The sequence below is a fragment of the Amblyraja radiata genome, chromosome 18 (genome assembly GCF_010909765.2).
Source record: "Amblyraja radiata isolate CabotCenter1 chromosome 18, sAmbRad1.1.pri, whole genome shotgun sequence".
In the NCBI taxonomy this organism is placed as follows: Eukaryota; Metazoa; Chordata; class Chondrichthyes; order Rajiformes; family Rajidae; genus Amblyraja; species Amblyraja radiata.
The window spans coordinates 21,470,767-21,493,805 of record NC_045973.1 but is presented as its reverse complement, the minus strand read 5'-3'; the positions used below and the strand labels follow the sequence as shown (position 1 = coordinate 21,493,805).

The 23,039-nt window shown below is 45.9% G+C and overlaps 1 protein-coding gene across 2 annotated transcripts in view; it reads right to left on the bottom strand.

The window, feature by feature from the left end:
- The window catches only part of srgap3 (SLIT-ROBO Rho GTPase activating protein 3), a 190,716-nt gene that overhangs the window by 38,212 nt on the left and 129,465 nt on the right, over positions 1-23,039 (bottom strand). For both annotated transcript variants that reach the window (XM_033036793.1, XM_033036794.1), the window contains exons 6-10: positions 19,865-19,993; positions 14,015-14,236; positions 8,236-8,337; positions 2,611-2,808; positions 1,722-1,806 (exon numbers count right to left, since the gene is read on the bottom strand). In XM_033036793.1, the coding sequence (XP_032892684.1) occupies positions 1,722-1,806; positions 2,611-2,808; positions 8,236-8,337; positions 14,015-14,236; positions 19,865-19,993 (736 nt within the window). The remainder of the gene's footprint in view (positions 1-1,721; positions 1,807-2,610; positions 2,809-8,235; positions 8,338-14,014; positions 14,237-19,864; positions 19,994-23,039) is intronic.

The following is a 23,039-nucleotide window of genomic DNA, read 5'->3' as shown; positions in this document are numbered from 1 at the left end:
CGGCGGCGCTGAACTTAAATATCGGGAGCCTGGGATCTCTCGATGAGATTGCCAGTGGTGGAGCTCCAACTGGCGCGGCCTTGTTGGCTTCGGAAGCCGCGGTCTCCGGTGAGGGAAGCGGCCGTTCCAGGGTTCCCATGCCGCCGAGAGGATTCTCCCGACGCCGGAGTACAATCATCCGGCGAGAACGGCCTGGAACATCGGGCCTCCTTAAAGGCAACTGTGGAGGCCTCAAATAGGCCCGACTATGGGTGGACATGGGATGGGGACTGGACACTGTGCCTTCCCTCATAATGGGAACCATTGTGGGGGGATGTTTTCATGTTTAAATTTCTTTATTATTGTTATGTCTGTATTCTTTCTTTATGTGCTGCATGGCAAGAAGCATTTCACTACACCTAGGTGTATGTGATCAATAAAATTACCTTTGACCTTTGAAATGGCCTTGTGGATTCCAGTCTGCAGAGGACTGAAGAGGGCATGCAAATGGCAGTCAACACTTTGGGATTACTTCAACATTTGGATTGTTTCACATTATAGAAAATTGGATTATAAAGACAATTGTGTTAATGGGGAAAATGGGGATAGGGGGTAAAGAGTTTCAAACTCAATAATAACGTTATTTTTCCTGCAAGATTTTCAAAAACAAAGATCTTTTTAATGTTTTTTTTGTAACTGCGTTAAAAAAACACAGAAGGCTGGGTGTTACGTTGCTCAATAGAGTATCATTGCACAAGTGTCAATAGTAGCGATTCTTATCAATTCCATGGGCTCCCACGGTGAAACAATGGCATCTGATTACTGTGGGGTGGTTACATGGAAATAGGGTTTTTTTCACCAAGAGTTTTTTCCCTAAAACACTATTTTTCTGCTTTTCAATATCCAAAATAACTTTAAAGTGATCTCTGGTTCCCGAGCGGAATCAAGTTACAACCAATTCGGCCCCTGTAATACAAATAGTGTTCCATAATCTGTCAATCACATTATATGCAATTAGCATTGTGGAAAGATGCATTACAGCTGAATTACCTGTATTGCACTTTTAATAACAACGTTGAGGTCATCCCAAAGTGTTTCTTAAATAATAGAATGTTTCTGAAGTGTGCCTCTGTTATTTTTGGGGAATGTTGGCAGAGCATCAGGAGAAACCCTTGCTCAGCTTCAAACAGCATCATGAGGCCTTTTACGACAATGTGGGCTAATGTTTCTGAAGGGATGTAAATGGGTGCTCAATGGTCGGTATGGACTCGGTGGCCCAAAGGGCCTGCTTCTGTGCCATGTGGCTCGATAACTCTAATCCTAAAAGGACTACTGTTGAGCCAAGATTGACAGCTAAGGCAACATCAAACCCAGATGGTTTTCATTACAATACTTGCAGGCCTCCCCACCCTTCACACCTGCTGAACTGAACAGACTACCTGTTTCATGAATACTGGGCCTCTATGAGTAGATTCTGAGATAATGATGAGCTGAGATTTAGAACCTTTCCCACTCCAGTCCCTCCTCATCAGTAAGTGAATAGAGCACCACAGGCAAACTGACCATCCTTCACTCTGTACGGCAAGTGGGAGGAAGAAAACCGACAACCAGGGTCTCTGTGATGGTGGCCCAAACCCAGACATTGGTTCGTGAAAGACTCTGCTAATTGTCACCATTTAGCAGATTTGCAGATCCCACCCTAAACTGTGTTCTTGCAATACGGCCACTTGACTATGACTGACCTTCACCAAGAGTTTGCTTTAGAAGGTCGTGCTTGGCCTGAAGTTTTGTGATCAAGTTGCTCCCGTTCAAATATTTCTTAAATTTCTGAAAGAGAAACAAAGGTTTTTGTTAGCACTACAAGTCTGTTAAAGATTTAATTAGACAATCACGTGAACATTCAGGCACACTGTGTCGAGAGGCAGCAAGGGTCAAGTGGTCTATCAGTCCCACCCTCTACCTATCCACCTCGTTCAGGAGCCCAGGTTTGGTTGGGGCGGGAGGCTTTGTTTGCCGTGGTCCTGTTGCTGCTTTCAAAACTGCACAGCCTGTTCAATGTACATACACGTCTTAGCATTGTCCCAGCAATTGCATTACTGAATTCAATCAACCCAAATTTGTGAGTCATCTGGAAATTAAAGAGGAAATCCAGGTCGGATCAATAATAATGCCAATGCATTTGTTGAGCCCATCATGCCACAGCTGACACCACACGTGTCAAACCAGGCGTGGAGCATATTGTCGGAACCCTTTATAACCCAGAAACCAAGTACAGGCTGTCCCCGGGTTATGAATGCCTAACTTAAGGACAATACTAAATACGACCCATCTCTCATAATATTCAATTCAAAAGTGCAATGTAAATATATATATTCCTTACTACCAATGGCAGACCAGTTTCTTTGTGCTCTCCGCTTTCAGTACTTGTTCTTTCCTATCAGTCTTTTGCACTTCCAACACCATTCATTACCGTACTGCAGAGTTATTGTTACCACATCCGGTGATTTTTGTCCATTTTCCAACTTACGTATAAAATCATCACGGCCGTTTATTAAAATGGAAGCCGTTCTTTACCCTGGGCTGGCCTGTGTTTTATTTTAGCCACTCCCCACCGCCCGAAAGAGGACTCACGGTGAGATAGAACACCTCGGTCTCCTGCTGATTGGCTCTCCGCTTTGCGATGTTGAATTTGCTCATGTAGGTCTCGGAAGCGACGGATTTGACCGACTCTGTGGATCGGCTGTGGTGGAATGCATCGGACACGTCAAAGTCCTCCACGGTCAGCATGTCCTGCAGTGTTTGCATGGTGGCGTCCAGTGTCTTCCTGACCTGGAGGCAAGAACGTTAGAGGTGAGGAGCAGTACCTGGATGGGTGTGCAGCACATTTTGTACAGTATACCCTTAAGCCACCGTGCGACACACAGGCTGCACCATCTACAAAACGGTCCCAAATAAGGGAATGTGCATTTCATGCTATGCATGGGGAAACCGATCCATCAAAAGCTTGACATCATCCAGGCCTGGATAGTGTTGAGCTTCTCGGGTGTTGTTGGAGCTGCATTCATTCGGAAAATGGGGAGTGTCACCTCTCTAACCTGTGCATAGTGGATGATGGAAAGTGTCAGGAGATGCATCGTTTTCCAAAGGGCACCCAGATTCTGACCTGCCCTCTCACCACAGAGACTATGTGGCTGATCCAGGACAGTTTCTGAACAGTGGTAACCCATGGCTTGGATGATGAAGGTCTCAGCGACAGTAAAGCAGTGAAGTCCAGGTGGTTGGACTCTCTACGGTAGCCATACAGCATTTACTGTTTAACACCAGTGGCTGTCTTGCAGCTTCGCAAGGCTGGCACCTCATCTGTTTCAAGTATCCCAACATAGCCTTGTTACCCACGCCCATGTTTAATCTGAACCATGAGACATCATGTGGCCTGGAGTCAATGTTGAGGACTACCTCCTGCCTGTATCCTGTTGTACCAACCCATCTGCTGAGTCAAAATGTACCCGGGGATTCCCATGGAGGAGGCTGGCACTTTGTCTGTGATGTATAGAGCATTGAGTGTGAATCTCAGTTTGTTGCTTGACCAGCCTGTGGGACACCTCTTCCAATTTAGACTCTGGTCCCAGATATTTGTCAGGAGGACCTTGCACGTGGGCTGGGAGTGACTTTGTAGCCTAAATCAATGGCAGCGTTGTCTGAGCTGTATTATTCTTCCTCTGCTTGAATGCAATGAAGCAGGGTATGTTTTTATAACAATCTAATATATGTACCAAGAGTGGCTAAGAAATGCCTGCATCACGATGATTGAAGATGGTAAAGTTGCCTGAAGCTGCCAGTTGGACCTTTCGGGGTTCCTGCAGCCAGCATTATTTTGACGGCACAGTATCGCAGCAGTAGAGTTGCTGCCCTACCACGAATGCAGCGCCAGAAACCCTGGTTCGATCCTGACTGCGGGTACTGTACGGAGTTTGTACGTTCTCCCCGTGACCTGTGTGGGTTTTCTTTGAGATCTTTGGTTCCCACACTCCAAAGATGTACAGGTATGCAGGTTAATTGGCTTGGTAAATGTAAAAATTGTCCCTAGTGTGTGTAGGATAGTGTTAATGTGCGGGGATCGCTGGTCGGCGCAGACCCGTTGGGCCGAAAGGGCCTGTTTCCGCGCTGTATCTCTAAACTAAACTAAACCCCGTCCTCAGAGGCCGGCACTTTAACAGTTCCTGTCATTGTTCCCTAATGTGGAGTTCTGTCCTCTCCAGGCTCCCAGTGTTTCTGCAGGCTCCCCGGTCGCTCCCCTCCCTTTCCACATGTGAGGTCCAAGACCACAGTACCATTGATTGGCCTGATAGGCAGAGCTGGGCATGCTGGCTAGTGCATGGGCCAATTACCAATGTCCTGGGTCATACGTGGACCACTCAGTACGGCCAGGAATGCGTCCAGCTAATTCATCTCTCAGTCCATCCCACAAAGGTTCTAATTGTGAATACAATGCAGGAAGGGTGATGAATATATAGGTTAAATTGGTATCAATGTTGGCACAGAAATTGTGGGCTGAAGGGCCTGTTCCTGTGCAGTACTGTTCTATGTTCTTAATTAGCGTTAATCTCCCTCAAGTGGTGGTGGCCCGTCGGTAACGATGATGGCGGGTTGTGCAGTCTCAATTCTGGTGAGTTCTGACATGGCTCACGAGTCCAATTCGTGAACTGCACACTCAAGGGCAATGGGGGCAGATGAAGGTCATCGCTGGCGTGTTCTGGGCAGCAGCTTTCTCCTCTGCCTGGCTTTGGTAAGTTGCTCTATGCGATGCTCCTCGTAGCTGCTGGCTGCTGTTCGCCAGCGTGTTCTGTCGCTGGCACAGTCTTCCAGTTGCTTGGGCACTAGACCACAATAGTAGAGATGGTCCTTGACGCAATCTTTGTACCACTTCCTGGGACGCCCACGATTCCTTTGTCCCTGGGAGAGCACGCCATAGAAGACCAGTCGAGGTATGTGAGTTTCATCCATCCTGATGACGTGCCCAGGCCATCGGAGCTGTGCTTTGATGATCATTGCCTCGATGCTTGTGAAGCTGGATCTGTCCAATACTTCTAGGTTGGGCACTTTGTCCTGCCAGCGAATGCCCATGATGGACCGTAACGAGCGCATATGGAACTTCTCAAGTTGACGGATGTGATTCCTATACAAGGTCCATGTTTCACAGCCATAGAGCAGGCTGGAAAGCACAACTGCTTTGTAGACTTTGAGTTTAGTTGACAGCTTGATGCTGTGGTGGTTCAACACTCGTGTACGCAGTCGTCCAAGTGCTTGACAGGCTTTGCTGATTCTCGTTGAGATTTCCTTATCCAGGGAGCCATCAGATGATATTACACTTCCCAAGTATTTGAAGGAGTCAACGGCTTTCAGCTGTGTGCTGTCAATATGCACACTTGAGGGCGGTGCTGCAGAGTCTGGAGCCGGCTGGTGGATGACTTCCGTTTTGCTGAGGCTGATTGTGAGACCAAAAGCCGGTGCTGCTTCAGCAAATTTGATCACAATGAACTGGAGGTCAGACGCCTCGTGAGCCATGAGGGCGCAGTCATCCGCAAAAAGGCCTTCGAGAATGAGCTGTTTGTGCGCATTGGTTTTGGTGTTCAGTCGTCGAAGGTCAAAGAGAGATCCGTCCAGACGGTACTTCAGGTACACGCCACGGTCGAGGTCCTGGAGTGCGTGACTCAGGAAGCATCCGGAGAAGAGGTTGAAGAATACAGGGGCCAGAACACAACCTTGCTTCACTCCATTGGAAATGTCGAAAGGTGCAGAGGTTTTGCCGTTGACCAGAACGGTTCCTGTCATGCCATCATGGAAGAGGCGGATGACCTGGATGAACTCTCTTGGGCTGCTGAGCTTGTGAAGTATCAACCACAGAGCCTCCCGGTTGACCGTGTCAAAGGCCTTTGTCAAGTCGATGAAGACTGCGTAGTCCATCTTCTGCTCGATGCATTTTTCCTGTATCTGTGTCACCGTGAAGACCATATCAGCAGTGCTGCGTCCGGGTCTGAAACCACACTGAGACTCCGGCAAGCTTGCTTCCACGACCTTATTGATTAGGCAGTTGAGGATGACATGGGTCAGTATCTTTCCAGCGACGGACAACAAGGAGATGCCTCGGTAACAGCTTTTCTACCTTTGTTTTTGAACAAGGAGCCAACAGTGGAGTCCCTAAATTCATCGGACACACTTTCTGTCTCCCAGATGCTGGACAAGATGTTGTGGAAGGCGTCTAGTGTCTCAGGACCTGCTGCCTTGTAGAGTTCAATAGGGATTCCGTCCATGCCTGATGCCTTGCCTGTGCTGGTTTGACTGATGGCCTTCTTGATCTCTTCCAAAGATGAGCGGAGGTCAAGGTCGTCAAGTGTAGGCTTTTGTGGGATCTGGTTGAGAGCGACTGGGTCAATGGCCCTCAACTGCAAGGAGGGGGGAGGTCAGCTTGGGTGGACCATACACAGCCTTGATCAAGCTGAAAAACTGCTTAGAGTTGTTCGTGTCTGCGTAATATTGAACTTCGTCAGCTTTACTCGCCCACCAGCTCTTGCATCACTCGTAGCTCCATTTGTGCCTTGCACTGCAGGTGTTTGAAGCGATTCGTTTTGGAGATGGAGGATACGTCATTCTGCCACTTGATGAATGCCTTGTGTTTCTCTTCCAGGAGTTTGGTTATTTCAACATTGTTCACATCAAACCAGTCCTGGTTCACATCAAACCAGCTGCTTGTCCAAGCACTTCCTTAGCTGACTGTCATCAGCTCTTTGTACTGATTCCACTTTTCAGTTGGGTCGCCTGTCAGTGTTCCATGAGCTGTCAGCTTGTTGTCCAGCTGGGACTGGTACTTCTCAGTGACGTCTGGTCATTTGAGCATCTCGGTGTTGAATGATGCACGGAGAAGCTTAGATGTCTTACGTTGTGGCAGAGGGATGTGTAGGTTGAAAATTGACCGTGATCCGTCCAACACTCAGCTCCCCGCATGGCCCTGGTTATCTTAACATCATGGATGTTCCACCTGCGGACAATGACATAATCGATGAGATGCCATTACTTGGACCTGGGATGCATCCATGTGGTCTTGTACTTGTTGGCCATTCTGAAGAGGGTGTTGGTGATGGTGAGGTCATTTTCTGCACACATACTCAGGAGGAGTAGACCATTTCCATTCATCTTTCCAACGCCGTGAGATCCCATCACCTGTTCCCAGCACTAGCTGTCACTGCCGACTCTGGCATTGAAGTCCCCTAGCAGGGTGAGCTTGTGACTGGCAGGGGTTTGCTTCACCATACAGTCAAGGTCCTCATAGAACTTCTCTTAGACCTCATCACTGCTGGTCAGAGTGGGGGCATAAGAGCTTATGATAGTCAGGTTACGAGAAGAGGCGAGGGGAGAGATGAAGCTTCATGAGACGTTCATTTACTCCTGTAGGAAGATCCGGCATCTGTTGTGGGAGGGATGTCCTTATAGCCAGTCCTACCTCATGGATCCAATCTTCGTTCTCTGCTTTGCCTTTCCAGAAGAACGTGTAACCACCCATCGGTTCACAGACTGATTCTTCATCGGCGAAACGCGTTTTGCTGAGAGCAGCAATGTCGATTCTATACCGAGCCAGTTCCCTGGCTACAAGGGCTGTTCTTCACTGGGGCCTTGCTCTGTCCATGAGAGTGAGTACATTCCATGTGGCCAAGATGAGTTTCTTTTGTTGTTTATAGTTTCGACTGCAGGTGAGGATTAAACTGCCAGCTGCGGCTTGCTGGCCAGTTCGTTGTTAGGGCAGGCAATGTTTAGGACACCTTTTCTAGTCCCCTCCCTTACTAGGGTGAGCAGTGCTGTCCTGAAGAGGGCTGCTGAGTCGCCTGGGATGCTGCCGAACTTCCTTGCTGCCCTGGTACAAAAAAGAGCGACCACTGGTCCATAGGCCGCCTACGTGCAGGTGTGGAACTACGACTTCCAGTAGTAACCTCTACCTGTCGCTCTGCTCCTAGCCCATCGCCACAGGACTTTGTGTAGAGAAGAGTGCTGCACAAAAACCTGTATGTGAATGAGTTTAAGGTGGAGAAGCTGTTGCACTGTAACAACCCCACCCTCTTGGCCGCAGAAGTCCAGTGGTATGAAAAATCATCAGTCGATGTTCCACCACCCACCTTCCCACACCTCTCTCTTCTCACTCGATACCAAGCCCTCAACTCCTCCTCCCCCCCCCCTTATGTTTTCATGCTTTAGTTTGTGGCTCACCTCTTCATTCTCTATCCTCAGAGTGGACAGGCGGGACTGCAGCTGATGATACCTCATAAGCAGCTCAGTCTGCACTGGCTGCTGAGCGCTCACCTGACACACCTGAAACAGAGGTAAGGCATAGGGTCGATCATAGTTCAGCACAGGATCCCTGTTATCTAGCTCATTACCGATTGTCGCAGAGAGCAGAGTGGGACAACACAGTGGTGATGCTGCCTCACAGCTCAAGAGACCAGGTTTGATCCTAGTGTGGAGATTGTATGTTCTCCCCCTGGACTGTTCGGGTTTCTCAAAGATGCACAGGATCGCTGGTTAATCGGCTGGAAATTATTAGGCTATCATTGGCTGCTGTGCATTACCGCCGTGTGCAGGTGGGCGCTGTAATTTGTGAGGAAAACTGGTTCGAGGGAGAGTTAATAGGGAATTAGATTGTTAGGCTTATAGGACAAGTATCCTCCAGTTTTGACATAAGCAAATATGGAACGTGTCTCTATCTCCATTATGAAAAGAAAAATATTATTAAATGATAAAGCTTGGATGGTGAGGGAGAGTTCAAAATGTTCCACTGGTGTGGGACAATATCTCATCACTCTGCTGGTTTGCAGCCCCTGAGTAACATGGCAGCAGCTGTAAGCAATGGGCAGCTGGAATGGCAAACAAATCATGGAATGTAATTTCAGAGGCCAGCCTTAAACTGTCTGATTTAAGTGACTGCCCTTTGTAAAGAGTGTGTGGAAGCCAATAAACGTCCTGCAAGATATATAATTAAAACCTGAAACCTAAGAGCCATTGTTTCAAAGGATATCAACACAAATAGTTCACAGGAAAAGCCGAGGGAGCATTAATCATTTCAGAGAGGGTGCCTGAGGAATCAGCACTTTATTGGGTTAAAGTCTATTCTGTATTTCATCACTTGTATTAATCTTATTCCAGGCAAAATATAATAAAAAGAACCTGTGTTTATTTAATGTGTTTTCCTTGGCTTATGATGTCTCAGAGAGCTTAGCATCGTCTCAGATGACCCGTAGCTATTGGTGCAATGTAGGAGATGTAACAGTGTCCTACAGGAAGCCTCCTCATCCTGCAATGGGATAACAGCCAGGTAACCTGCTCCAGTTCTGATGAAAGGTAATTTGCTCAATTTCTCTTTCCACAGATGCTGTCCAACCTACTGAGTGTTTCTAGTACTCTGTTTTTATAAACTGTGTTAGGTGTTGTATGCAGAAAAGCGATTGATCTCTGCTTTCTGCACCAATGCTTTCACCCCAGCACCTTCTTGTGTGATAATCTGTGTGGTATGCTGGTTGTACATTAATTGGGCCAACAGGACAGTTCCTGAACTGTCCACACAATGGACTTCCCTTTTAAATGACAGATTATTTGTTCAGCATGTCATTGCTGTTTGTTGGAACTTGCAGTGCACACACTGGTGTCTAAGCATCCTACAGCACAACAGTGGGCACAACTCGAATGCACTCATGAGTCATAGAGTCATAGAAACATAGAAAATAGGTGCAGGAGTAGGCCATTCGGCCCTTCATGCCTGCACCGCCATTCAATATGATCATGGCTGATCATCCAACTCAGTATCCCGTACCTGCCTTCTCTCCATACCCCCTGATCTATTAGCCACAAGGGCCACATCTAACTCCCTCTTAAATATAGCCAATGAACTGGCCTCAACTACCTTCTGTGGCAGAGAGTTCCAGAGATTCAACACTCTCTGTGTGAAAAATGTTTTTCTCATCTCTGTCCTAAAAGATTTCCCCTTTATCCTTAAACTGTGACCCCTTGTCCTGGACTTCCCCAACATCAGGGACAATCTTCCTGCATCTAGCCTGTCCAACCCCTTAAGAATTTTGTACGTTTCTATAAGATCCCCCCTCAATCTTCTAAATTCTAGCGAGTACAAGTTGAGTCTATCCAGTCTTTCTTCATGCAGCATGTAAACAGGCCCTTTGGCCCAACTTGCCCACACCGACCAACATGTTCCATCTACCTGCCTGCATTTCTCCCATATCATTTTAGACATATTATCCATGTACCTGTCCAAATGTTTCTTAAATGTTGCAACAGTACCTGGCTCAACACCTCCTCGGGCAGCTCGTTCCATACACCCACCACCCTTTGAGTAAAAAGGTTACCCCTCAGGTTCCTATTAAATCTGTCCCCCATACTTTAGACCTGTCCTCTGGTTTTTTATTACCCCACTCTGGTCAAGAGACTCTGTGCATTTACCCAACCTATTCCTCTCTTGATTTTGTGCACCTCTGCACTGTGCGAAGTCCCAAGGTTGTGCAAGAAGTAAATAAATGCACTCCTTCATTTCTGAAAGCTGTGCAAGTCCTGAATGGGGGGGAGGGGCAGCTGAGATCCTGAGAAAGGGGTCAGGTGGATATTTGAAAGTTCTTGCCGGCTGAGGAGACGTGGCTGTGAACAATTTGCCGGGAGTCTGTTGCTCACTCCGATACAGGTGTGAGAAAAATCAGTCTATAAATATTTAATATTAATAACCAAAGCACATTAAGCAATAAAACCCTCCAGCATATGTGCCTCCTTCCTGCTTTCATCATGCATGAGTGACTCCAGCTGAGAGTGCTTTAACAATCTGCCTTGTACTAATTAAAGGCACAGGATCTGAGGGCTACAATGGGAGGATCTGATTCAGGATCTAAGCTTAGAAGTTTATTTTGAGATTTAAAATACATTTTCAACAATATTGTGCATTTATGCAGATCTTATGCTCTCCATGGCATTAGGACACATCTAAACACTTGACAGCCAAAGAAACACAGATGTGCAGAAAATGATGGGGCAAACATGGCTCTGAATTTGTTCATGCCAGGCATATGACCTCAAGTATTGGCAGAGGCATTAAAATTGGCCACAATATTGGGGACAACGCCCTGTTCTTCTAAGCAGTTGTCTTGAGATCTTCTCTATTAACCGTACAACCTGTACGTTCTCACTGGCAAGAGGGAAACCTCCAACAGCGTCTGATACTGCAGTACTGTATTCCAATGTACTGTATTGCATTGTATTCCAATATCGGTGAAATATGAATTGTGTCTTGTGATTTAAGAGGCAAGAGAGCTTGATGGGGAAATAAATGGCCCAAGATGCTTCTGACTCTGAGCCCTAAAACATGAGGTGATTGTGGGCCCTGGTGTTGGGTCAGCTCGGGTTCAATCTCTGAGCTGTGATGGGCCATTAACTCAGGAAGCAGCTGTGACAACTGCCACAGTGCTTCGTCCTTGGAGAACAAGAAGGGAGGGGGGGTGACTGAGCTTCAGCTTCTGATTATCCACCAATCTCTCCTAGACATGGGATGCTGCCAGATCGAGTGATGACGCTTGCAAACCCCTCCTCTTGGTTGTTCATGAACAAATGCATCCCAATGAGCATTGTTCACCCATGGTCACCGACATGCATTAGCGAACCTGAATAGATGGCCTGTGATTCTGATCTTGGATCACCTCCTGCCTGTGTCCAATTGCAGCCGTTTCGCCTTTCCTGGCTTTCAACTGCACGCTACCTTGGTTGTTTTGCAGGAAACAACGATAACAGTGAGGTCAGGTCATGAGGCTTTACAGCAGGTGGGAGAGTGGCAGTGTGAGGGGAAGGCGTGAGTGAGTCAAGAGCCAGTGGTAAGGGGAGTGGGTTGATGATTAGATGGGAGCAAGATGGAATAGAGGAGCAGACGGGGGTTAGAGGGTGGTGAGGGCCAGTGTGCAGACTGGAGATGGGTGAAGATGCACTGCACAAAGGGCAGACTTATGTCTATGTCTAATGATATGAAGTGTTTGAGCTCCATGTGTTGTGATTTGTTTTGAAAATATGGAACCAATTACTCTGTCTCATAAAAAGTTCCATGGAAAGTTGTAAATAATGGTGTTGCAACATGGGTCAAATAATATGATGATTATCTCGAGGTGTGTTAACAAACCACGTGCAGCTGTTATAGACTAGATCAATCTTGCAGAACGATTACAGGAAGTGGCAAATTGTAGGGTGAATTATTTCACGGCGATGTTTTTTTTGTTCCCTTGTCAAAGGAAAGTCTTGGATTTGGGTAGCACCTGAAACAACTCTCAGAAACAATAGTGACAGTGAGTCACCTTCAAATATGTAGGCAAATTTGGCAAGTACCACAGTAAGCTACCAGCAACACACAAGCATTTGCAATGCAACCTATCTTTCTTTGTTGCATATAAAAACCAAACTTTTTGTGGACTTCTCCTTACACTTCTAGTTTCTAGTGTCTTTTTAAAATCAGTGTTTCCTGACTAGATTTTGTGTTATGTTTTGTTCTCTGAATGCTACCAACTTCTGCAAATGTATCGTAGAAATCATTCCATTGGGATGCATCTTAGCTCAGTTTGGCAAGACCTCTGCTCATGTAGATGTAGACCCCTCTATCACCCAGACCAGCCTCATCTCCAATTGACTCCATCTTCACTGACTTGGGGAAACAGGCAATATAATTAATGCCCATTTACACTCCAGTTATTCTCTCTTCTCCCCTCTTCTGAAAAGCTTGAGACCAACCTATCTTATTGCAGCCCCTGAACCTTTCTTTTATCGACACTTTCTCTGTCATTGTAACACTATATTCAGCACTCTGGCATTTTTCTCTTTGCATTACCTGTTGTACTAGTGTGGTTAGATTGTACTTACCTTTAGTATGATTTGGCTAAATAGAACACAATGTACACGTGACAGTAATAGACCAATACCAAAACTCAGATTTAAAGGACTGGAGCTGTGGACCTATGGGGATGTTGTATAGACCACACATTTCTTACACTGCCCAAGACCAGTCTGAATCGGTTCTCCTTTGGCATTGTGAGAGTCAAGTGCAAGCTGAGCTATCCCTGCAGTAAAGCACAGTATAGTTATAGTAAAGCACAGCTCTGCCGTTAAGTTGCAGCCACAGTTTATGCAACAGAAGCCCTTTCTAGGAAAAATATCACTCAAGTACAACTGGTGGAACTATTTGCAGTTTATAGTGGTGGAAGCACTCTCGAGTTCAGTTTCTCGAGAATGCTTCACCACCCATTGGACTGTTGTTGAGTTGTGTCTCAACTCCATTGAAGTTGCTCTGCTTCACATCCTGTAATACCCTAGGTAAAGCAATCTGCAGATACTGCAAATCTGAAATGAAAGCAAAAATTGCCAGAAACACTCAGCAGGCCAGGCAGCATATGTGGCAAGAGAAACATTTTCAAGTACAGGTTCTGACCCTTAGTCAGAACTTTGTCAGATGGACAGTTGCTCTTTCCCCAGATGCTGGCGTAATATCCATTACCTGGTGGAAATTTCTTGATCTCTAACTTGAAAGCTGCTATTGGTTCACCCTCCAACATCAAAACAAGAGGGTACTGGTTGAAAGGAGACACAAAGAACTGCAGATGCTGGAATCTTAAGCAAAACATAAAATACTGGAGAAAGATGAAGGAGTTTTAAAGTGGATTTGAGGGCTATCCAACACAGAAACAGGCCCTTAAGCTTAACTCATCGATGCCGATCAAGATGTTTCCCCGAGCTAGTCCCATTTGCTTATATTTGGCCCATGTCCCTCTTATCCTTTCCTATTCAGGTACATATACAAATATTTTTTGAATGTTGAAACTGTACCACCTCTATAACTTCTTCCGGCAGCTCATTCTACATACATCACCATGTTCTGTGTCAAATGTTGTCCTCAACTACCCTTTAAATGATTTCCCTGTGTTAATCTCACTTGAAACACCGCCGGACATGATCAACAGCATCATACCTCATCCCCCATGTGCGGCTGGAATTCAAATTTGGTGGGTGGACAGAAGATTTGGTTGTACATGTCCATGACCTTGTGCTTGTCACTTCGAGCATCCAGGTTGTCCACGGCGTTCTCGATGATGTCCAGTCCTTCATGCCGCGATGTCTCCAGGTTATATTCTGCTGAGAGGAAAGTCCTGAAGGTGCGGGCCAGGCTGTTGTGGAATCCCAGGTCAGAGCACTGAGGAGAAAGCACAGAGGTGGGAGGGTAAGGGAGGATTCGCCATCCAAGTCACTCAAGTGTGGAACATCAGTGAGAGCAATTGTAGAAGTAACAGTAGATTAAGCAATAAAATGACCCACAGGGCACGACCAGAAATCTCTCACTCTTCACAAGAACATAACAGTATCTTACATTCCTACAATGGCGGCACAGTGGCGTAACGGTGCAGTTGATTGAACGATGGAGTAAATTGCCCCTAGTGAGTAGGATGCGAAACTATGATAACCGAGAACAAGTATATAGGTGATTGCTGGTCGGCACGGACTTGGTGGGTCAAGTCAAGTTTATTTGTCACATACACATACGAGATGTGCAGTGAAATGAAAGTGGCAATGCTCGCGGACTTTTGTGCAAAAAGACAAACAACCAAACAAACTATAAACACAATCATAACACACATATACCTTTACATAATAAATAATGGAAGGAAAAATGTTCAGTAGAGTTAGTCCCTGGTGAGATAGGCGTTTACAGTCCGAATGGCCTCTGGGAAGAAACTCCTTCTCAACCTCTCTGTTCTCACCGCATGGCAACGGAGGCGTTTGCCTGACCGTAGCAGCTGGAACAGTCCGTTGCAGGGGTGGAAGGGGTCTCTCATGATATTGTTGGCTCTGGAGTTGCACCTCCTGATGTATAGTTCCTGCAGGGGGGCAAGTGAAGTTCCCATAGTGCGTTCGGCCGAACGCACTACTCTCTGCAGAGCCTTCTTGTCCTTGGCAGAGCAATTCCCAAACCAGATGGTAATGTTCCCGGACAAGATGCTTTCCACCGCCGCTGCGTAGAAGCACTGGAGGATCCTCGGAGACACTCTGAATTTCCTCAATTGCCTGAGGTGGTAAAGGCGCTGCCTTGCCTTACTCACGAGTGCTGAGGCGTGTGATGCCCATGTCGAAGGGCCTGTTTCCATGCTGCATCTCTAAACTAAATTAATCTAAACAAAACTAAACCAAACTAAACTAATGCTGCAGTGTAATGCTTATTCCCAACCTTCCACCCCCTCAGTAATCCTCCAAAGTGTCAACCCATGATACACACAATCCCTGCTGGGGCCTGAATCAATTACTTATCTGAAAATAAATCCGATTGGAACAAAACCTATCGCGAGCTCCATTCTAAAGTCAAGCTGTTGTGTGGCCAATGGTTTAAAGTTGCATTGGTTATCTGCACTTCTCCACAGTTACTCTTCAAAAGATGTTTACATCCAAAGCCACACCAGATCAAGTTCAGGTGTGAATCTATAAAGATCTGTCTAGCGTTGATTTGAATTTGAAACCTGTATTGGTGTTAACCTCAAACACACGTACTTCAATCTAAAAGCCTTCTAAGCAAATTCAAACCACCTAGAGGAAGAATGACATGAATTGGGAAAAGAGCTAATTACCGCAAAACTCATGCACTGAACTGCAACACAAGACTGTTCTTTGAAGCTGCCACACCTAAATAATCTCTGCTTGGAAAGGAACATACTGTAACAAGCTCATAATTGATTTGGTGTTAAATTAACTTCCTGTTGTGCATTCCTGTTATGTACCCGACGACTTCAATGAAAATGGAAGGATGTTATATTGCCGTTGACTGTCGACCACATTGCTGCCCAGTCATTATTCCATATTTCTCTCATGACTTGGTCCATCAACTCAATACAGACTCTCAGTCCATGAGTCTCCGCCAGATCCCATTCTCCTACTTGTTACCTATTCCCTCCCACGCTCATTAATTACACACCCACCCACCTACACTGGGGGTCATTTACAGAGGCCAATTACCAGCATGTTTTGGGGATATAGGAAGAAACCTGGCAATCGCAGGGAGAACATGCAAACTCCACGCAGATAGCACCGGATGCCAAGATTGAACCCAGGACACCGAAGCTGTGAGGCAATGGCTCTTCTAAGTATACCACTGTGCTGCCCACCTCTGCCCAAGTTGTCAGAATTGCGAGTACCAGATCCATATCACCTTCTTTACAGAATCATCTTCAGCTATAACCACCTTTAATATTAAAAAGCAAAGTGCTGGAGGAACTCAGCGGGTCAAGCTGCAACTATGGAGGGGAATGGACAGACAATCTTGCCGGTCAGGACCCTTCTTCAGACTGACTGAAGAAGGGTCCCGACCTAAAGCGTATCTTACCATTATTCTGCCACAGATGCTGCCTGACTCCCTGAGTTCCTCCAGCACTTTCTTTTTTATTCAATATCTCAGCACCAGTAGTCTCTTTTGCCACCACCTCTGATGTCTCAAATGACTTGGTGAAAGTTTGTCGATGTCAAACATTATGCTTATCCAAAAGAGTTTGTGTAAAAACTCTTGCCATATGTGTGGAGTAGACCAAGATGAGTTTAGTTTAGTTTATTGTCACATGTACCGAGGTACAGTGAAAAGCTTTTGTTGTGTGCTAACCAGTCAGCGGAAAGTCAATACATGATTACGATCAAGCCATGCACAAAATACTGTACAAATACAAGATGGGACCCTGGATGGAAATCCACTGCTTGCCCACAATTGTGATGAACAGGAGCTTAGCCCAGCCTCTCCTCAGTGCTCTCTGATGCTTTTATTACATCGGGGTATGTTTTCTATATGAAGCAAAGCTTCCCTCTTCCCCCAGTGAGGGTGACCTACTTTGGAACAGCTACTTAGGAACCCTGCTGCACTTTTAAATCTGCATGCGAAGAATGAAAATGATTACGGATGACAAGTCCGCTCAGGTATGTGGAAAGCCAATGTGGTCAGAGCACGTTTCACTTCCAGCAAATTTTGCCCAAATTTTTCCAAACTAGTGAACTGAGTCCCTTGAATTCTGTTTTTCCGGGACTCTGCCATTGGATACTCATATCACGGGCACCAGAAGCAAGTCCGAGGAGCAACGCGGGACAAACAAATTTCCTGGGTCTGTAAATCAATTTTCCAACTATTTAAAAAAAACATAATTTTAAAAAGGTCACAGAATTCTCAGCAGGATTTGATTTACATTTGCAACCCATCTGTACTGTGCAGACTAAGGGAGTGAGGTGTAAATTAACCCTGCTTCGCTCAAGTAAAGCTGCGATCATGAATAAAAGAGATTACTGAGGGGAATAGAGACACAAAGGGTGAATCGCCTTCTTTAGTAAAATTATTGCGTTGAATAAGCACGGTTTGATGGGGGAGGGGGAGAAGGAAAAGCTGGAGGGGAAGCATTGAAGCAGAAACCTCCCCCCATCTTGCATTGTCTTCTGCAACCATGCACTCATTGAGCAGAGTTTAACTCCAAGTAACCCATCATTCATTATGTAATGCTTTTTATAGAAAGTCACATTACTATGGTAACGGCTGCTAACATAGGTGTGTATGTGCTCCTATTCCTTGCATATATTCAAGGGTTGGTTCACCAGCAATGTCTGGCAGGATGGATCACACAATGCTGGATTTGTGCTTCTGAGAACACCGGGACGGGACATGGAACGGAGTTGGGGGGGGTTATAACTCTCAGAAGCCAAAGAGCAGACGACCATCTGGGACTCTCAGTCAGCAGAAGGAACAAGGAGGTGAAGTTGTGCACATCATTGTGAGGGAGGCAGAGGCTGCGGGGAGGCAGGCAGCCACAGGCTGGGTGGCAAACTGCCAATGACGAACAGTGGGACAGGACAAAGCCTGAAGTTCAGCCCAGTGTGATGGGGAGCATTTGAACCCAATCCAATTCAATACAATGAGCAGGGCCGGTAACCCAGCCAACCGCAAGCCCCACGGACCTGTGCTTGAATGTTAATCCTTCAGCCAGTGGTGAAGGATGCAACAGTCTGTCACCAGCTGTCCATCTCTAGTGAGACTTGTTCAACAGTAAAGAGCGAGGATGTGGTTGGCCATACAGGGGGATGTGATCCCACTGGCTGGTCTTATCTACATTTGAATAAATCAAGTGTATTCAAGAGGTTTTTGTGGGCTGACTGAAGCCGCATCATAAGTGATTGCAGTGTCGCCTCTGGCATTGGCACTCAGTTTTGTTTAGTTTAGTTTAGAGATGCAGCGCGGAAACAGGCCTCTGGCGCTAGAAGGCAGAAACTTTACTGCTGTGCCACTGTGCGGCCCCAGTTAGCTCTGCTTCATTTCTAGTCGTTGCGAGATAGCAATGACCCCGTCCTCACATTCTTCCTCAAAGGAAATTCATGCCCCGAAGCAACTGCTACTTCTCCCTTGCATCACTCAGGTAATCAGGAGGAATGACGTGCTCCTGCTTCATGCCACAACTCTGCTCCACTTTAGCCCCTCTTTCTGTCCTGAATGGCTTCACCAATACTGGCTGCAGATGCAGTAATGCAATCAGAAACCAAAGGATCTGAGTTTCTATCTCACCAAACCGAGGTGGTTATGGAATCTTTGGAATACTATGTAGGATGGAACTGCGGATGCTGGCTTATACCGGTTAGACACGAAATGCTGGAGTAACTCAGCGGGTCAGGCAGCATCTCTGGAGAAAAGAAATAGGTGATGTTTCGGGTTTGAACCCTACTTCAGGCTGAATGATAGAGAAGGCCAGAACAAAATAGAGCTGGCAGAATTGGAATACTTTTGGATTTCAGAGGCGGAGGTAATTTCAGATGGCAGTTTAAAATGCTGATTCAAGAGGTGAGGGTGTTTTCACTTGAGGCCTTGTCAAACTTATCAGCCAGGATTACAATTGCTTCTTGAGCTAACCAACCTTGGCTCAATGGCCATTATTTATTGGCTTCCCTTTTGAGGCTGAGGGACAACCTAATGGAAGTTTATAAAATGATGAGAGGCAAAGATAGACTAGATAGTCAGTCTTTTTCCCAGGTTGGAAATGTCAACTGCCAGGGGGCTTAGATTTAAGGTGAGAGGGTGAAAGTTTAAAGATTTACAAGATAATTGCTTTTACACAGAGAGTGGTGTGTGCCCACGGCACGCTGCCAGTGGAAAGTGATGGAAGCAGATATGAGAGCAACATTTAAGAAGCATTTAGACAGTCCAGTGAACAGGAAGGGAATAGATGGATGTGGACCATGTGCAGGCAAATGGGATTATTTTAAATTTGCATCTGGGTCAGCATGGATGTCGTGGGCTGAAGGGCCTGCTGCTATACTATGCTCCATTGTCCTGCTGCCACCCCAACCTCTCCACTCCTGCCCACTCAGCCATTGCTCATGGTGTTGAGGCATTCCATAGCCTGTGTCTCAGAATTAATTGATTAGTTGAAAGATACAGCATGGAAACAGGCCCTTCAGCTCACCTAACCCACGCCGAACATTGTTCACACTAGTTCTATGTAATCACATTTCTCATCCACTCCCCACTCATTAGGGACAATTTTACTGAGGCTAATTAACCTGCAAACCCACACATCTTTGGAACATAGGGGGAAACTGGAGCACCCAGAGGAAACCCACACGGTCACGGGGAGAACGTGGGAAACTCTACACAGACAGTACCCGAGGTCAGGTTCAAACCCGGGTCACTAGCACGGTGAGACGGTAGTTGTACCAGCTGTGACCACTGTGCAGCCCCTAACTGGGAGGGCATTGTGCAACCACTAGGTGTGTCATCATAATAAGCGCAAAGATAACCAGAGAAGCAATGAATACTGACGTCAATCAGGTCAGAGACATCGTGGATGTAGTATTTGGCCACTGCAGCGTTGGTTGCTGCCAGGTTAAGCAGGTAGTCATTCCTTGCTTTGGTGCACTTCAGTTTGTTCTCAGAATACTTGGCTTGACGCTGTGGAGGAAAATACAAGAATATTTACTACATTCCTCACAACATTAGGTTTCACTCTCACCACATGGTCATCCATTGTATAAAATTTGCTCCCATCACATCGAATTTTGAACCTCTTACCATTTACTACTTTAATGTGCAGTTCCAATGGGACGAAGTTCTTCACATGTACTTCTGTTATATGAAATTTACACCCACTTTGGGTGTAAATTATAACTTTGTTGGACCAAACCCCATTCACTCCTTTTCTCCAGAGATGCTGCCTGACCCGCTGAGGTACTCCAGAATTTTGTGTCTATCTTCTGATGTAAACCCAGCATCTGCAGTTTCTTCCTACACCAATATTTCACTTGGTGTTCATGTTAAGCTAAGCAAATGCGAGCTGACTGATTCTGATTTATCCATTCTACTAATGATCATTTCCAAACATTTGTGGCCATGACTTAAATTCCATCATCACTGTCAGTTTTGACCTGCAAATATCCTGACAATTATATCCTATCTAATCCACACCATCAAAATGCAAATTGAGGTTTGCTCAAGCTGATTAGAAGGAGGACTCCTGTTTGAACTCAAGTCCTGATAATGCTGGTAATTCACCCACCCTTCCACCTACTATTTAAAAAAACCTTGGGACATACCAATGACATGAAGCATAATTGAGTGAAAGGTAATTATTTTCCTGCAACAACAGGAACCAGATGGATGTACTCAGCTTTATGCAGGATCCAAGCGTGCGTCTCGCTCAGCCAGAGTGAATCGAGCAAAGAACCAGAGTAAATGTACCAAACCAATCAACTCTGATCGCGGTCTACACAACCTCAGATCAGATGGACCATCGTCTGACAAATGTAAGTGGTGTTGGCCAAAGCAGATTGGGTTTACCCCTCCCACAACAAAAGCAAGCGAGTGAGGTGATAATGTGAAGCGGGCAGAGGAATCTCTCTTTAGGAATTATCTCTGAGCTAATAATATTCCTGCAGTAGTCTCAAATTACTTAGTGTAAAGAAGAATAGAGCATAGAACTGTATGGCACAGGGCCAGTTGCTTCAGTTCACAATGTCTGTGCTGAACATGATGCCAATTTAAACTCATCTCCTCTGCCTGCTCGTGTTCAATATTCCACCATTTCCAGAATGTGTCCATCTAAAAGCCTTGTAAACGCCACTATCGTATCTGCTTCCACCACCACTTTTAGATAGGCACATGGATATGCCGGGAATGGGGGACATGAATAACATGTAGGCAGAGGATAATAGTTTAACTTGGCATCAAATTCTGCACAGATATTGTGGGCTAAAGGGCCTGTTCTTATGCTGTACTGTTCTGTGTTCTACCGTCCCTGGAATCGTATTGCAGGAACCTAACACTCTCTGTATAAGGAAACTTGCTTCACTCATATGAAGCAACACAATGGTGTAGCTGATAGAGCTGCTGCTTCATAGTGCCAGAGACCCACTTTGGATCCTGCCCTCAGATGCTGTCTGTGTAGAGTTTTCATGTTCATCCTGTGATCACATGGGTTTTCTCCAGGTGCTCCGGTTTGCTCCCATATCCCAGACATTCGGGTTTGTAGGCTAATTGGCCTCTGTATATTGCACATATTGTGTACAGTAGATGAGAAAGTGGGTTGAGATAGAACTAGTGTGAATCGGTGATTAAAGTTTAGCATATCAGACAGACAGACATGACCCAGACTTGCTGTCTAATTCAGCAGACACTTCTGACAGTGCGGCATTTCTTCAGCACTGTGTTGGAGGTAGCAGCTGGGCTTAAAGCCCAATAGAACTACCATGAACGTCTTCGGCTCATTGGGCATATTAAGAGAGCTACAGCTAAGAGCTGAAAAATCCTTACCCGTGCCTACGATTCTCCTTGCTGGGTAGTGGTTCAAAGGCTTGTATTTAATTCTGCAGACGCAAGTGCTGTCATCCACAGAGTAACATAGACGGTATATGTACAGGTTAAAAGTATTGCAGCCAAGACACAAAGGGAAACCCCCTCTGTGTAGTCACGTCAAACTGACTAGGCCAAGTTGCGGTAACTCTTGCCAGCAGATCTGACTTAATTAAATCCCACACACACTGTGATGCATGTAAGTCCGGGGTTATCGAGGCTGTGTTGTTGCTGAGTGAAGTGACTAACTGAGGTAGAACCACCACCACCAGCAAGTCCTTAATTAACAGCAGTGTCTGGTACAACAATGCATCAATGGTTGTGCGCATCATATACTGTTCAAAAAGAGACATCTCTCCAGATAAAGTTGCACTAGGTTGACCTTAGCCCATCTGGAATGATGGTGGGAACCTGTTCCTAAGCCTATTTACACAAAGGAAGTCCACCGGCGTTGGTCGAGTGGGGCGCATAATTTCACTGTCAGCTGTGGGACAAGACTTGCCTGCAGGCCCAGTGAAGGCCAGTGTAGTATTGTATCTAACTCTGAAAGGTGGCAGCCACCAACCACTCACCAGCAAGTGACCTTCATTTCTAAAATCCCTTGAGAACCTAGTGAGTAGATGTATTCTTCTGGGTCATTCAAAGACACCTTGGGCTGCCTCAGGTAGCTTGTTTACATGGCATCCATGCATATAGTATAATTTTCATAACAAATGAATGTCAAAGTGATGTGTGCATTAAGATTGTACCATTTACGTAGATATTCAGTGGGCCTTGGGAACAGGTGGATCCTCCAGAGCCTTAAGCTGGCCCAATCGTTCGGATGGAGCACATCCAATATGTGTCTCAAACTTACAGTGATAAGAGGTATAACATGGAAACAAGCCCTTCGGCACACTGAGTCTGTGCCAACCATCAACCACCTATTTTAACATCAACATTCAGTGACCAAGTGCTCATCATGATGCAAGCATTCTCTGCTTGTTTGCCTACTAATTTTCCAACAAACTTACAAAAGAGTGACATTCACAGCCAAACCCAGCAAATGTGCATGTTTGGCTCGGTCATTAGGGTATTTAAAGAAAATCAAGATGACCTTTTGAAAGATCGGTGAATTGAGGGAGATGGGAACTGGCACGGAGCTGAGGTC